The sequence below is a fragment of the Ctenopharyngodon idella genome, chromosome 10, assembly GCF_019924925.1.
Source record: "Ctenopharyngodon idella isolate HZGC_01 chromosome 10, HZGC01, whole genome shotgun sequence".
Taxonomy (NCBI): domain Eukaryota; kingdom Metazoa; phylum Chordata; class Actinopteri; order Cypriniformes; family Xenocyprididae; genus Ctenopharyngodon; species Ctenopharyngodon idella.
The window spans coordinates 11484440-11500029 of record NC_067229.1 but is presented as its reverse complement, the minus strand read 5'-3'; the positions used below and the strand labels follow the sequence as shown (position 1 = coordinate 11500029).

The following is a 15590-nucleotide window of genomic DNA, read 5'->3' as shown; positions in this document are numbered from 1 at the left end:
GATTTTAACAACGCTCGCAACACAGATCAAAGATCTTATAAAGACTGAAGTGAGCATGTTTCAATTTTTAATGGACATATTCATATTCTCTAGTGCTCTAAACATGAATCAGCACAGTGTATGCACATATATTTACTCACATCTTCTTCAAATTAAATATACGTGCAAATAAGCACACTGAATACAGCCGTACGTCTGATCATGAACGCGATGACATGATGAATTATTCTGATACACAGAAGACAATGATGTAGACCGAAAATTCAAAGAACAATTGACAAAAAAGTAACTATGCCTTTATTCTTTCAGTGTTAAATTGACACATGCCGTTTGTTCAGAGATTTTACTGCTCGTAAATGTAATGAAAATATTATTAGACCTTTGTTGTCATATAGGGTTATATTTTTAAAAACGCATCAAGGTGCCCTCAATCTGTTTTTTTTTTTTTCTCCGTGGTCATATTTTAATATTCATATATTCACTTTTTCAACTCAGATGTGTAAACGATCAGGTTAAAACAAGGGGGGTTTCATGACACTTTAAGGCAAGTCTTTCATCTGGAAAAAAAAAAAAAATCTCATACTCATGTTGCCAGTTAACAAAAATAAATCAATTGACACTGAATCACGTTTTATATTTGTGCATTTTGTTCAACTCATTCAGTTGTTTGGAGTTTCTTTGTTGTGATCTTAAGATTTTAAATGAATACTTTCAGTATCACTTAACTAACATCAAAGATAGTAATACTCAAATTAACCACACGGGGTCACTGTAACAGTGTATAAGCTCCAAACTCGGATTTCACAGGAATATTAAAACGAAAATTTCAGCAAACTAAAATAAAGTGTCAATTCTTCGAAATTTTAAATTATTACAAATGTTAGGGCACACCTCTAGGGTGAAACAATACACTTATACAAGAATTACACAAACACAAAACCCACCGTCAGCATTTTCATCACGTGAATTGAAATACTAATATATGAAAATCAAATATAACATGCTCATGATCTTATGCACATCATTCTCACACGTTATGCACATGAACATCACACTGAACACCGAATTCTGATTTACCGAGAATTCATAACACCCCTCACGTGCAATTACACACAATCTTTGATCATCTCGAACCCTAACAATAAAACACACCTTACATAAACAGGATGAAATGAACACAGACTATTACACCAAATTAAACGATTATCATCACATTCACTCACACAAATAGATTTCCCCCAGGATGATACAAGATTAGATTAGGCTCTCATGAACTACTTAGCCATCTGTCTCAATATCGCACACTTAGCGCGTCATCATCAGCGGCCGCTCTCTTAAAGGGGAAGTACATCTTTTTCGAAGTTTATGTTCTAATACCTCTCGGTTACACTCAAAAATCCTATTTTTCATCCTTGTATTATATAGACAAAATCTTTCTATCATCTGTTTTGTTTGTAATAAAGGTCCTAAGATGTAAGGGATAATGTACATCTAGCTTGTTACTTTTTAATCCATTATAATGTACAAAACAATCATCCTGGCAACACAAGAAGTCGTTTTCAATACAGTCGCTAAGTGGATGCAAGATTGCGCCAGTCGCGGTTTGTTTTACAGCAGTTTGTTATACAGTGTTGTTTCCTTTCTGTCGGTCACTTCGACATGTGTTAAAACCGACATATGGGGTTCACTCTTGAGAGCCCAAATCACCTTTGAGAGTATCAGAAAAGGCCAATGAAATTGGCGTGCAGAATTTGCATGCCAGGCCACGCCCATTCATACAGGTATATAAGACTGGCAGCATGCAAGATGCACTTCAGCTTTGTTCTTCTGAGCCGAAGCAGTGCGTCTCGACTGGAAACAGAGGGAAGCATTTCCAACAGTCCTTTCTTTGTGTACAGATAGGTGCGAAAGTGTGCCCATGGGTGCTTCAGTAGCCTTCTCCTAAAAGAAAAAGTACATAGCGGTTTGCATCTTTTTAAAGATGCTGTTCCGTCCGTGTTCTACTGGATGCGGGCAATTCTGATGGGCATGATCACTGTGTTCAGTTTTTGTGCCATGCCCACACTGAAGCAGCATTCGTGGGTGGCTCATGCTCTCACTGCGAGAGCATGACCATCGGAATGTTGCAGTCGTGGCTCTCTTATGTCTTTAAAAGACGAGAGCCTCCTCAGCCGCTTCCCATCCTGGTCCTTCTACCTCCAAATACGAGGCCTTGGCGCAAGCACTGAGGGCAATCTCGAGGTGGGGTGGCTGCCGTCCGCCATGAAGGGGAGGAGCAGTGAACGGGGGACTCGCTGCCGGCTGCCTTCAGCTGGAGGATCCATCGCCGGCCGCCAGGGGGCGGAAGACGATCGAGCCGTCCACCGAACGTCCAGTACCATCGCATGGCACTGCGAGGAAGAGCCTCTCGGCTCGCTGAGGACCGAGCGGCAGTGTGTCCAGGAAGCAGGCCAAAAAAATTTTTTCCCTCTGTTGTCTCTGTCGCTCCTTTTGCTTCCATCTCCTTTTCCCTCGTCTCGTCTGTCCTTACCACCAGGTAGAGTAGAACGAAGTCTTGTGGGTACCTATGAGGTATGGACTGGACAAAAGTGAAGTGAACGCTGCAAGCGACACTGTGAGCGGCACTGCGTGAGAGAGACCAAGTGTGCACGCAAGAGAAACCGAGTGTGTCCGAGAGAGTGAGCGAAATTGTACGAGAGAGACCAAATGTGCGCGCGAGAGAGATCGAGATGTCTGAGTGCAAGCGACACTGCGTGAGAGAGACTGAATGTGTGCGCGAGAGAAACCGAGTGTGTCCGAGAGTGAGCTAACCTGCATGAGACCGAATGTGCGCGCAAGAGAGATCGAGTTGTCCGAGATCGAGCAACTCTGCGCATGTGAGACCGAATGTGCGCGCGAGAGAAATCGAGTTGTCCGAGAGCGAGCGACACTGCTCTAAAGTGACCGAGTGTGTCCGAGCATTAGTAAATTAGTACATTAGTAAACATTGATCAGATTATATGCAGTCATTAAAACAATTCTACTGTAAGAGTGGAATTTGGGGACCAATATTACAGTTTCAAAATTGGGATAAAAGTTTAATACAGGGATGGGCAACTGGCGGCCCGCTGGACATTTGAAAAGCAAGTAATGTAAAGATTGCGTTCAGATTATAATGTTAACACTGAATCAATCCAAGAGAGGTCGCTATTTCCAGCCGATCCCCGCATTAATAACAGTGTAGGATGTGCACACTAATGTGAAAAAATAAATGAAAAATTGACAATAAAAATCGTGTTTTCACCATCCAAACAGGATGGTTAACAGATTATCTTTTAACCAAGTTCAAGGGGTCACACATGTTTGTTTTGTTTGGAAACGAAAACTGTAATGAAAGATTTTATTGTAAATTGCCATTACACCACTGCACTGCTCACAAAATCCGCTTTCCACAGTCGGGCCGAACGGATGAATGGCAAGGAACGGTTCCAGTTATATTTCCAATTGAACCCGGTACGGCACGTGCCGGACCCTTCTGCTAGAATGCGAGTAGTGACGTCGTCACTCAGGATCGGTCACTTGTCTGTTGCCTGGCTGCCAGTTTCTCTGTAGCTTGCTAAACATGATATTTGAGCAACATGAAGACAAATTAATCATACAATTAAAAGAAATAACTGATCATCCTACATAACGCGGTCACTATTTACACCGCATATAGTGTGTAAACTCTTGCATTACTAAGACAACGACTGAAGAGCTCCATTATCAGCCCCACAAAACAAAACCATATCGCTGCATTCACACGGGGCGTCAGCGTCAACGCTTGACGGAGGGCGTGTCTGAAGCTTGTGTTGACGTGACCGTTATAGTGATAACAGCCAATCACAGTACTTTCCGGTGTTGCATGAACGCAATTGGCTAGCAACTGCTCTAGGGTGTTTGCATAAAGCGATCTGATTGGCTGACGCCTGCGTTGGCGCTTGAAAAGTTGAGAAATCTTCAACTTCTACCGCTTGCAACGCGAGTGAAGCGATGTGACGGAACCCACAATTCAGTTCGGCAACGCATGACGTCACCCATTCAAAGTAAATGAGAAGCGTTAATGCTGACGCCCCGTGTGAATGCAGCGTATCCGTACCGGCAGGCTCGGATCAGATCGCACGGAATGGAACAGTAAAGCAAAGAGAACGGTTTGGCCCGACGGTGGAAAAGCAGCTAACGAGAAGAAAGATACACATGTGACGCCAGAGTTGCACTTGTCTTAGATTTCAAAGGTAAAATGCATAGTCAACAAAACCATTTTTTGCCTAATGAATGACAGAAATGTATGTACTTAATTATGTTCTTATACATTTTTTTTTTTAAAAAATAGTATTTTTTCATGGTAATATGTGGATGTGGATTATGGTAATGCCATATGGAACAGCTATTTTTTAAATAAGCACTTTTTAACGAGGCTGAGTTGAAAATGTTCTCTAGGCTTGTAATCAAAAATAGGACTTCTGTACATTTGTTTGTTGCAAATTTACAGAGATGTTTAAATTTGCTTTTTGGAGTAATATTGCTTGTCAACTGAAAACAAAGGTTCCCATTTGTATTAGCAAAATTGCACAACTTTAACAGTTCATAAAATCTTTAAAAAAAAAAAAAAAAATTACATTAATTGTACATTGATTTCCCTTAATAAAAAGTGAATTGAGTAAGACGTGCGAGTGTGAATTAGTAATCTGGTATTAAGGAGAAAAAATGTTGGCCCTCGTCACTATCGAAGTTGCTCATCCCTGGTTTAATAGAAAGAACACAACAGCCATTTACTGTAATTCTACTATTTCAATACCGTTTTACATTTGCAGCAATGGTTACAGCTATAATTCTAAACAGTTCATAATGCACCCTGCCACAAAGCAAAAATAGTTCAGGGATGGTTTAAAGAGCACAACAGCGAGTTTGAGGTGTTGACTTGGCCTCCAAATTCCCCAGATCTCAATCCAATCGAGCATCTGTGGGATGTGCTGAACAAACAAGTCCGATCCATGGAGGCCCCACCTCGCAACTTATAGGATTTAAAGGATCTGCTGCTAACATCTTGGTGCCAGATACCACAGCACACCTTCAGGGGTCGAGTGGAGTCCATGCCTCGATGGGTCAGGGCTGTTTTGGCAGCAAAAGTGGGACCAACACAATAATAGGAAGGTGGTCATAATGTTATGCCTGATGTGTATGTGTGTGTGTGTGTGTGTGTGTGTGTATATATATATATATATATATATATATATATATAATTAATCTTCTTATCTAATTTTCGTTTGATCAACAGGTAAGTAATTTCATAGATGCAGACTCCTCACCTGCCCCCGCCCCACGCAGTGTTTTCACTTTTTTTCCCTCTTACCTGTTTGCATCCCTGTAATTTAAAGAGAAGTAATTTCTTGACAATTACAAGTGTTATATAGCCAACTGAATCATTCTCAGACTTGATGCTGACAACAATGGAAGCACTTGGGAGAGAACTCAGGAGACTTATTTCTTAGCACAAAAGAGGACAGTGGTACAAGAGGATTACCAAATCATTGTTTTAAGTGTGAAAATATGCACATCCCTTCCCTTCTAAATTTCCAATTGTTATTTTTCTCTACTTTTGATAAAGTTATCTATTAAAGTAGAACAACTGAATATTATTTGGAACAATTTTGACATCCATCCAACTTCGTCTACATCTGCAATTCCCTCAAATCAACACCAGAGGTCAACATCCCCAGTTTTCTAAATCAGACTTCTAAATGGACCCTTTTTATACTTCCGTTGTTTTCAGAAGCAGAAGTTGTCATGGGTAAACTTCTATAGCGGTGAATAGGAGGTGACAGCAAATATAATTTTTGTATTCTCAGAGAATGATGTGGAATTTGCAGTCAGTCCCTCAGCTGTTGTATTAGAAAACACTCATGCAGCAGCAGTGCTTCCCACACATTTGAAATATACTTGCGGTGATAGCCAGGTGGAAAATCCTCCTATTACCCATGTCACAAAAATGGACTACTACATGTGACAAACAACAGATAATGTGTGACTTTTAAAAGTATTTTTATTTACTGAAATTCATTTTGATACAGATTATGCTGTGTTTTGGGGGATTTGAAGTACTTCTTTACCTATTTACTGCAAAATTCCTCAACTACACTATGAGCATGCATATGAAATATTACATTTCTATGAAAAAAAAGTTTAATGATGATCACAATTAAATATGAGTTGTTTCTGGATATTGTTCTAGGTGTTAGGGGCAGAATCTGCCATCTGCTGGTTAGAGAAAAATCTGTAGGAAATGCAGTTACATCGCGGTACAAAAAAGTGTAATTACCATATACATCCAGAAGAGGCCCATAGAGAGCCATTCATTTTCCAGATGTGGCCAACTGCTCTTATAAATGCAATGTGGAATGAACATGATCACACATGTGAGATTGTCAGTGGGAGTAAACTGTTCTCGCACACATAGAACGAGCAGGTTTGAAATGCGTAGAGCGAGGGGAGATTCTCCACTAGTTAGGGGGCATTCACATGTCGCTTCTTTTGCGCTCTCAAGTTCGTTATTTTAAATGTAGATGTGCAACAAGCGCCCTCAAACGTCGCAACACGCTCATGCCACAGGCGCACCAGGGGTCATGTGACAAGAACAAATCAGCTTTGACCTTTCCATAACAACATCGAAAGCTCAGCCAAGATGGATGAACAGCTGATTGTAGCTGTACAGGGTGTTTATTATTATTATTATTATTTCTCATCTCCATAAATATAACTAGAGCTCATGCAAGGGCTGGAAATCCATTTATCCTTTGCTGAAACTTCTTCGTCTTCTTGGAGAATGCGGCTCATGAAACGTCAACCGCAGACAGTGCTTTTGAAAAAGGAGAAAGTGGAACAGCCGCTGTTTTCCATGTGTTTTTAGACATGACGTGAACGGCCTCTAAATCGATAGCGGATGGTTTCATTATCTCGGGCGGATAAAAAAGTATAAGAGGACAAAAGTAATAAAAGCAAAAATATGTCACCAAATAATAATAATAATAATAATAAGTTTTATTTATATAGCGCCTTTCCAGGGCTCAAGGACGCTTTACAATTATCAAGGAAGAGATAATACAAGTAGACAGTCAAGAAAACAATAATGGACAGGGAAGCATACAGAAGAATAGAGTCAAATACAGAATTACAAAACAGGACTTAAGAGACATAACATAACATTCAGAGAAATATTAGTAATAATGCAGAGCAATCAATTAATCAAATCAGAGGTATAACATTCAGAAAACAGGTGAGTTTTGAGTAATGATTTAAATTCAGAGATATTATTAACACAACAGAGTGAGCGGGGGAGAGAATTCCAGAGTATATTTGTGTGGCCATTAAAGGCCCACTGAAGTGCTTTGGAATGTGCAGCATTAATCAATGTGTTGATGCAATTTCAACTGAAACAGGAAGACAGGGCAGGACATATTGAACAACTCCTCCCCTTTTTTAAAATAGCCAATAGTGTTTTGCTTATATCAAAGCGCCGTTAAGTTCAGTAAAACCTAAGTTTCCTTATAATCTCCTCTATATTGCTTTAAAATATAGCAAGAGAAGCTGAAGTCTGTGGTGATGTCATGAAAATCCATTATCCATTTTAGCGGAAGTGTGAGATTGGAAGCTTTGAATGCTTATATCTCCTAAATGCAATTTTTTTCATTGTTATGAAACACATCAGCTTATTTATAACCTTAAGGGTAACATATTCACACTATAAGCTAAAAAACTTAAATTTTGATTACAGGAGGACTTTAATATACCTGGGAGGCTTGCCCAAGTCTATGTGTAGGAAGCACTGAGCAGTGTTAATTCATGTTTTGTAATTTACTGCCAAGGTAATCTAACAGCGTTATAAATTTATATTCAGTTTTTTTTTTAAATGAAAATATGAAATCTAGAATCTACGATTTGACTAGATTTGGGTGTTGATAACTGTGGAAACACATACAGTAATCACAGTCACCCTTTTCTCTAAAGGTTATGAATTGTAAAATATTCAATTAACAAAATGTATGTAGACTAAACAGTCTGTGGCCTGAAAATAAGACCATAAAGATTAAGGAGAACATTTATGAAATGAACATACAGTAGAAACATATTTGGATTCTTGCCAAATGAGAGAAGTGAGCCCATCAGTTTCGCTTTAGCCTAAAAAAATCATTTTGGCTTGACTTATGTTGTTTAAAATGAATCTAATTTATGTTTTATTTTATAGTTTAATGTATATTTTTATAGCTTCTTTTTCATTCTTGTTCTGTTCTGAATACCGTTAATTTTATATGATTTGTTGTGGAGGGAACTACAATAGGCCTATGAATTTTTCATTTTATTTACCGGTATTAAATATATAAATGAATGCAATTGTTTGTAATTACGAGGTTAATGCGTATTTTTGGTGTAAAATGAATTTCTCTTTCATGAGATTACTTCCTCTTCTTGTCCTCTCTGCTGCCATACCTGACCTTCACTGGTGAGATTGATTGACCAAACTGAATATTCACAAATTCCCTCTTACAAATAAGTCAGATTGAATAAATGGTATGCGTATTTGACGTGCTGTCCGAGGAGAGGGCTACGAGCTCGGTATTTGGCCCGAACCCAGAGTACTTCCTGGCTGTGGTAGGAAAAGCCAAGAGTGAGGAGTCAGGGTGGTGGAGGGATGCTGAAAACTGACGAGTAATGTAGGTGAGTCGACTGTGTATAGGCTTCCTGTCATACTAATAGGATAGACATGGTAATTGCTGATGACGAGTTGATTGAATAGATTATTCGCAAGTGCTCCTCCCGAATTTTGTTAATAAAAACATCATTTGATTCATCACTAAAAGATCTCAGTATGTTCTCAGCATCTTTGCTGATGCCTCATAAAGATGTTTCTTGTGTGCTGAATAAGTTGACTGACAGCACTATCTCTCTTTCAGCTCGTGTGAATGTGAGTATAGTGAATGGCAAAAAAACTGAACCCCACTCCAGACCTTACATGGTTTCTCTTCAGAAGAACAGGAAACATAAATGCAGTGGATTCTTCATTTCTGAACAATTTGTCTTGCCGAAAAAAGTACAACTTTTATTTAGTCTAAACTACAATAATGATTGATAATTTTAGGATTTTTAAATGAAATGGCAGTAGTATATGGCTTACAGAGTTTTTTCATTAACAAAACAGACCCTGATTGTAGTGTTGCAGGCTGGGGACGTCTGTACATTACTGGTCCAAAGAGTGATTTTCTTATGGAACCATTCAGTCTCAAAGGTGATGTGTGCACATGGCCACCGTGGATCCTGCAAGGTATGTAATCATTTCATGAACTGAGTTGTAATTGTGATATGGCATTTTAGTGACGTGTTGAACTGTGTTTCTTAACAGGGGGATTCAGGAGGTCCTTTACGGCTCATATTCATAAAGACAGAAATCTTGAAAACTGCAATAACTATGTTATAATAAAGTGAGATTCTTTAGCTCAAGGAGTTTTTTTTTTTCTAGACTGGTCAAATTAAAATAACCACGCCTCAAGATATTGTCAGTGTTTTATTTCAACAGAGAGAGAGAGAGAGAGAGAGAGAGAGCATGTGTGTGAATTTCCTGAATTTGTGTGGCTTGTTTGGCAGCAGAGTCTCTGACAGCGATGTTATCACCTTGCTACTGAGAAACGCTATGTATTTTTCAGCAGTGAAACTTATTTTAGCGATAAAATACCGCAGGCAGCACTCATAACAAGTTTCTGTGCATGAGTCTGTATTTGTGTGCATGTGGGTTGGAGAGAGCAGGAGAGATTGATTGTGCTGTAGTGATAATAAGAGGTCATTTTAAAACTTAATAGTCTGACATTTTTATCCTGTTGTTTGTCATGTTTATTTGCTTGATCAGTGCGGTCAGGGCTGTAGGTACATTACCTCATATTGTGACATATTTAAATAATTAAACACTGTTTGTTAGAGTTGATATTGTGGCTTTTATATATGGTCAGATACTTGCATGCCATTATATAACATTCTACCAAAATCAAGCTAAAGTTGAGTTTTGTCCAGTAAATGTCAGACATGTTTTGTTCGCCATTAGAACAGCTGCATCTGAGGCAATAAGTGCATTGCATTACATTTTCATCAACTTACAGGATGAAACGCACACAGAGGCTATTTAAGACAGTTCTGGCTATGACTTGACGACAGATGCTAGACAGTCTTCTCTGCTCCTAAAATACATTAAAACATTAGCCTTTATATATAGAGAGAGAGTTTCTTGAGTAAAGAAAACGCTGTACTTATTCAAACAACCAGTTCTTTATTTACCCTTGCATTGCAGACAAGCAGAGATGGTCCAAAACACTTCATTCATGGTAGAGGCGGCGTGGAGTATGAGGTTTGACTGACAGTTTGAGGATCCATTGGAGATATGAGGTTTAGTCACAAACTCTTTTTAATACGTTTCATTGGTTAAATATTTGGCAAAACCCACAAACAGAGTAAGGGGACCAAAAGTAATGATTTATGAAAAGAAAAAAAAGACGAAATTTGGAGACATGGGAGGGGTTTCTCAATTCGCACAAATTTCTCAAGTCCGCACAAGTCACCTCTCGATGCATCCTCGATAAAAAGGGCGGATCAAAAACATATCCGCGGATTTGAACTGTACTTAGCTAGTTGTGAACTTTGAATTGGAACAGTACTTGGGCAGCGACCGATGACATTTTACAAGTCCACAAGTACAACAAGAACGCATATTGAGAAACGGCTAGGGTTTCTGCCTGATATTTAAAATTTTGTTAATTTAGATAGTAATTGTCTTACAGTGTTTTACCATTAAATAATAATAATAATAATAATAATAATAATTTAAAAATATATATAATTCCTCCTCATTGTAATTGGACCCTGCTCCTGGACATGCGAGTAAAGGCACTGAGTGCGGCCTTTCATTCTTTTGCTGTGGTAGGCTGCAAAGCTCTTGTAAATAAATGAAATAATTTGGAGAACTGACATGTAACTTTAATGTGGTGAAGACTTACCTGGAACTACTTTACCAATGCAGTTATAGAATTTTTTATTTATTTATTTATTTATTTTTTTTCAATGTGTTGACCAATCAGAATCAAGAATTTTAGAGAGCCGTAGTGTAAGCTGGGTTTTATTGGTACGTGCTGATTAAATTGACATAGGAGAATGTCTTTCAGCCATAATAACAACTAATTGTAAGGATAGTCCTTGTATATCCTGGATCAAAATGATAGATTTTGGCCTTTTTGGAACGATATTGTGTTTTTAAGGGTAACAAACTGAATACCAGCTGTATTCTGAGCTGTAAAATATTCAAGTACCAGAATGCATACATACATGCCTAGTTCTTATCGTCTATCATTAGACTGAATGCAAGACCGGAAAGATTAACAGGAACATTATCTTTTCATCACTCTGTTACTCATACTGCAAGAAGAAAAAAATGATTTGGGGGCAACTCAGTGACTCCACCCCCATTTACAGTATATTTATACAGTGTTTTGCCATGAGAAATCAATGTCATCTTCATCATGACCATCATCATCTCTCTGCTCCTGCTGGCCTCTCTGCTGCCACAACTGACCTTCACTGGTGAGACTGATTATATAACAGTATATTATGATGATTTTTAAGAATGTTTAATTTTATGTGTTGAATAAGTTGACTGACAGCACTATCTCTCTTTCAGCTCATGTGAATGTGGGTATAGTGAACGGCACAGAAGTCAAACCCCACTCCAGACCGTACATGGTTTCTCTTCAGAAGAACAGGGAACATATCTGTGGTGGATTCCTCATTTCTGATGAGTTTGTCTTGACTGCTGCACATTGCTGGGACGGGTAAGAGCTTGTTTAGAAATCATTTTTGACTGACACAACGACTGCAGTGCAACCACGCAGTGTATCATATGACATAAATGACCATCATGGCTTTCTCTTTTAACAGATCTGAGGTTCTGACGGTTGTGGTTGGTGCTCATGATTTAAATAACATCAAGAGTTCAGATCGCATCGACGTGGAGTCCTACAAACCGCATCCAAACTATTTTTTCCTTTCTGAAAAGAATGACATCATGCTTTTGAGGGTAACAACCTATAATATTTTTAGTTTTTAGTTGTTCAAATAGTTTCTGATCAGGAAACAGTAGCTAAAACGTGACATTTGAATTTCTATAACAATTACTTGCTGTAAGAAATAATGGACAGGATTAAATTATTTTCTAACGTACAGAAAAATGCCAAATGCCTCCTTGAGTCTATGTCCTACTTTTTTTTTTTTTTTTTTGCTATGTGTAGGAAAAAAAAAAAAAGAAAAAGGGTAAAATGCTAAATATATGAAAAATCATTGGTAAATTCATTGTCATTTCTATACACAGTGAGAAAAAAAAAAAAAAAAGAGTGAAATAGGCTTTTTAAAAGTGCCCCTGTAATGCTGTTTTTAAGGTTGCTAATTTTGTTTTGGAGGTCTTTTACATATATCAAAAACACTTTAATATTCTCATAATATACATTGCACATCACATTTCTCAGAGTCTGAAAATGGTTAGTTCGAAGATTTAGTCTCTCTAAACTCTAAACACTAAACGCTAGCCTACTCTACTCTGATTGGTCAAACGGCCCAGTCTGTTATGATTGGTCTATAGTTAGAAATGAAAGTATTCATATCTGAATTTCAACTCTGGGGGCTTCCTCAGCACTTATACACTGTGATACAAGCAGTATAGCATAACAGGGGCACTTTATGAGGCACTTAAAGTAAAATATGCATAAAATATGCAAGAAAATTCACCTTGGCCTTCAGGGCTTTTTTACTAACCTCACAAACAGCAGTATAATCAATTGAAGTTCAGTATTGATGATTAAATCTTTTATCAATAACAGATGTGTTTTTGAATTACAGCTACAGGAAAAAGTCAAACTAAACAACAATGTTAAATGGATATCATTACCAAAGAAAGGAGAAGATGTGGGAACAGATACTGTCTGTAGTGTTGCCGGCTGGGGAGGACAGGCAATTAATGAGGGACCGACTAATCGTCTAATGGAGGCAAATGTGTATATAATGAACAACACGGAATGTAGCAATAAATGGGGAAAGTTCTACTACTCAGCCTCACAGATGATGTGCACACGTGGCCATGGTGGATCCTGCCGTGTATGTACAAAAGATGATTCACACACTTTTAAAGTTATGTTAATTTCTGAACTTAAGTTTAAACTGATACAGTATGTGGCACTTTAGTGATGTGTTGATCTCTGTTTCTTCACAGTTTGATTCAGGAGGTCCTTTGGTTTGTGGAAACACTGCAGTTGGTATCACATCATTTGCATATGTAAAGCTCTGCAATTCACCTGACTATCCTAATGTGTATACTAAGATTTCATCATATCTTGAATGGATCGACAACATAATTAGAAATGTGAATTGAGTTAAGTTCTTAAATTCTTACGTATATAACTTTCAATAAAGTATCACATGGCAAGCATCATTCATTCAAAGAGTCCTCAATGTCACAACCATATATAATTACAATATTACATGGGAGGCACAAAAGTCATTTCACATTAGTTCACTTGGTGACCATCTTGGTTACACCTTCAATTTTCATTCATTCAAGTATGGATCATATCCATTTAAATGAGGAAAGATTAAACACTGCAAAACCGTTGGTCAATATTAGGAATAAAATCAGACAAATATGGTATAATAAATTCAGTTTCTTTAGCTCAAAGCCTACAAAAGAATAATAAGAAGAAGAAGACAAAGTAGTCAAAATAAAATAAAGGTGTGGCCCATTTTATGCACCCTTAGAATGTCTTTTTGAGAGCTGCTAATGCTTTGACATCTTGTAGAGTCAAACTCTTCTGAGAATATGAAGAGGAATATTGTAGCATATCTCAGTCAGCATTTGTACTACACGATTCTTCCACTAAAAGTATGAAACAATGTTAGACAATTTACAATGATCAACCACAACATTAAAACAACTGAGAGGTGAAGTGAATAACATTGATTATATCATTGCAATGGCACTAGTCAAGGGCTGGGATATATCAGGCAGAAACTGAACAGACAGTTTTTGAATTTCATGAGTTGGAAGCAGGAAAAATGGACAAGTGAAAAGATCTTAAAGGATTAGTTCACTTTAAAATGAAAATTACCCCACGATTTACTCACCTTCATGCCATCCTAGGTGTATATGACTTTCTTCTTTACAATCAGAGTTATATTAATAATCACCCCGATGCTCCAAAGATTCATTAAGGCAGTGCACAGAAACCAATAAAATAACTAGCTTCTGCCAGACCGCCTTTCATATTCAACTTATGAAAAAAGCGTAACTGACGTTGTTGAATACGGAAGGCGGTCTGGTGGAAACTAGTTATTTTACTTTATAACATGTTAAATATGGATATTTTTCTTACACAAATGCATCGCTTCAGAAGGCCTTTATTAACCCCCCAGAGCCATGTGGAGTAAGTTTATTATGGATGGATGCACTTTTTTGAGCTACATACATCTCTAGCATGAAAGAATACAAAGATTGTTTACATGGGTTGTAACTCGAGGCGAGAGATTGCTCAAAACTGCTCATGCGTCGAACGCCTGTGTATGCGTACGAGTGAAATGAAGCATACTTTGCAAGGCTGTGCGTTCGACTGTGCTATACGCGTAAAAAAACAAAGTATATCCAGGGCTTAATTCACATGAGCGTCCTAATGTGTATACTAAGATTTCAGCATATCTTCAATGGATCCATGAACAAATTTGAAATGTGAAGTGTCTACATGCAATTATAAAAAAGGAAGAAATGATAATAAACCTTCTTTAAGTAAATATATCACATGGCAAGCATCAATTATAGTCAAAGTGTTCTCATTGTTACCATATATAATTTAGGCAACACCCTCACTTTGCAGTCATGCATGCACCCAGCTAACAGAATTTTGTTATAAGAACGTTCTCTAAATATTCAGTGTTGGTTCTGGGAACATTAAAAACGTCGTGTAGACGTGTGACAGAACTAAAGTCAGTCTGGTTACTAATAAGTGAAGCTGGTAATGCTGTTTGTGGAGTTGTTTAATCAGATCTTCAGAGATGTAATTTCTTTTATCTTCAGTTCATCTAAGGCTGTGGCTGAAGAAAGTTAGTTTGTGTTTTTATTTCTCTTTCTTTCAGTGCTTGTTCACAGCAGGTGTTTGAACGATTGAAAGAATGTTTCAGGAACATCATACAAAAAAGCTGCCATGATTTGAGTTGTAAAATAATAGCTTTGTAAAAATCTTCCAACAAAAGTTATTAAAAAATTGGCAAGTATTAGAGATCTAACCACAGATGGTCAGTCAGTTTTACTAAGCTCTGATTTCTCACCTCTCAGAATTTACAAAATATATTAGACATGGATTACATCACACATGCTGCAGATTAGTCTACTACCATCAAGAACGCAAATATAACACCTATATTTTCCACTTCCATGCAAAATGAGACCCACAGGAAGCTGTGAAAGAGGAAGTATGAGCACTACAAAGGGGCTAAATCAGACCACT

The 15590-nt window shown here is 37.8% G+C and overlaps 1 protein-coding gene across 7 annotated transcripts in view; it reads left to right on the top strand.

Moving 5' to 3' along the window:
* LOC127520889 (mast cell protease 1A-like) overlaps positions 1-13525 on the top strand; it is a 163124-nt gene extending 149599 nt beyond the window's left edge. For 5 of the 7 annotated variants that reach the window (XM_051909592.1, XM_051909594.1, XM_051909593.1 and 2 more), the window contains exons 2-5: positions 11729-11879; positions 11986-12124; positions 12940-13194; positions 13310-13525. In XM_051909592.1, the coding sequence (XP_051765552.1) occupies positions 11729-11879; positions 11986-12124; positions 12940-13194; positions 13310-13468 (704 nt within the window). In that variant the 3' untranslated portion in view covers positions 13469-13525. Of the gene's footprint in view, positions 1-11499; positions 11632-11728; positions 11880-11985; positions 12125-12939; positions 13195-13309 lie in introns of those variants that run through there. The other 2 variants (XM_051909591.1, XM_051909575.1) reach the window with 2 other exon arrangements.
* Positions 13526-15590: the final 2065 nt, after the last annotated feature.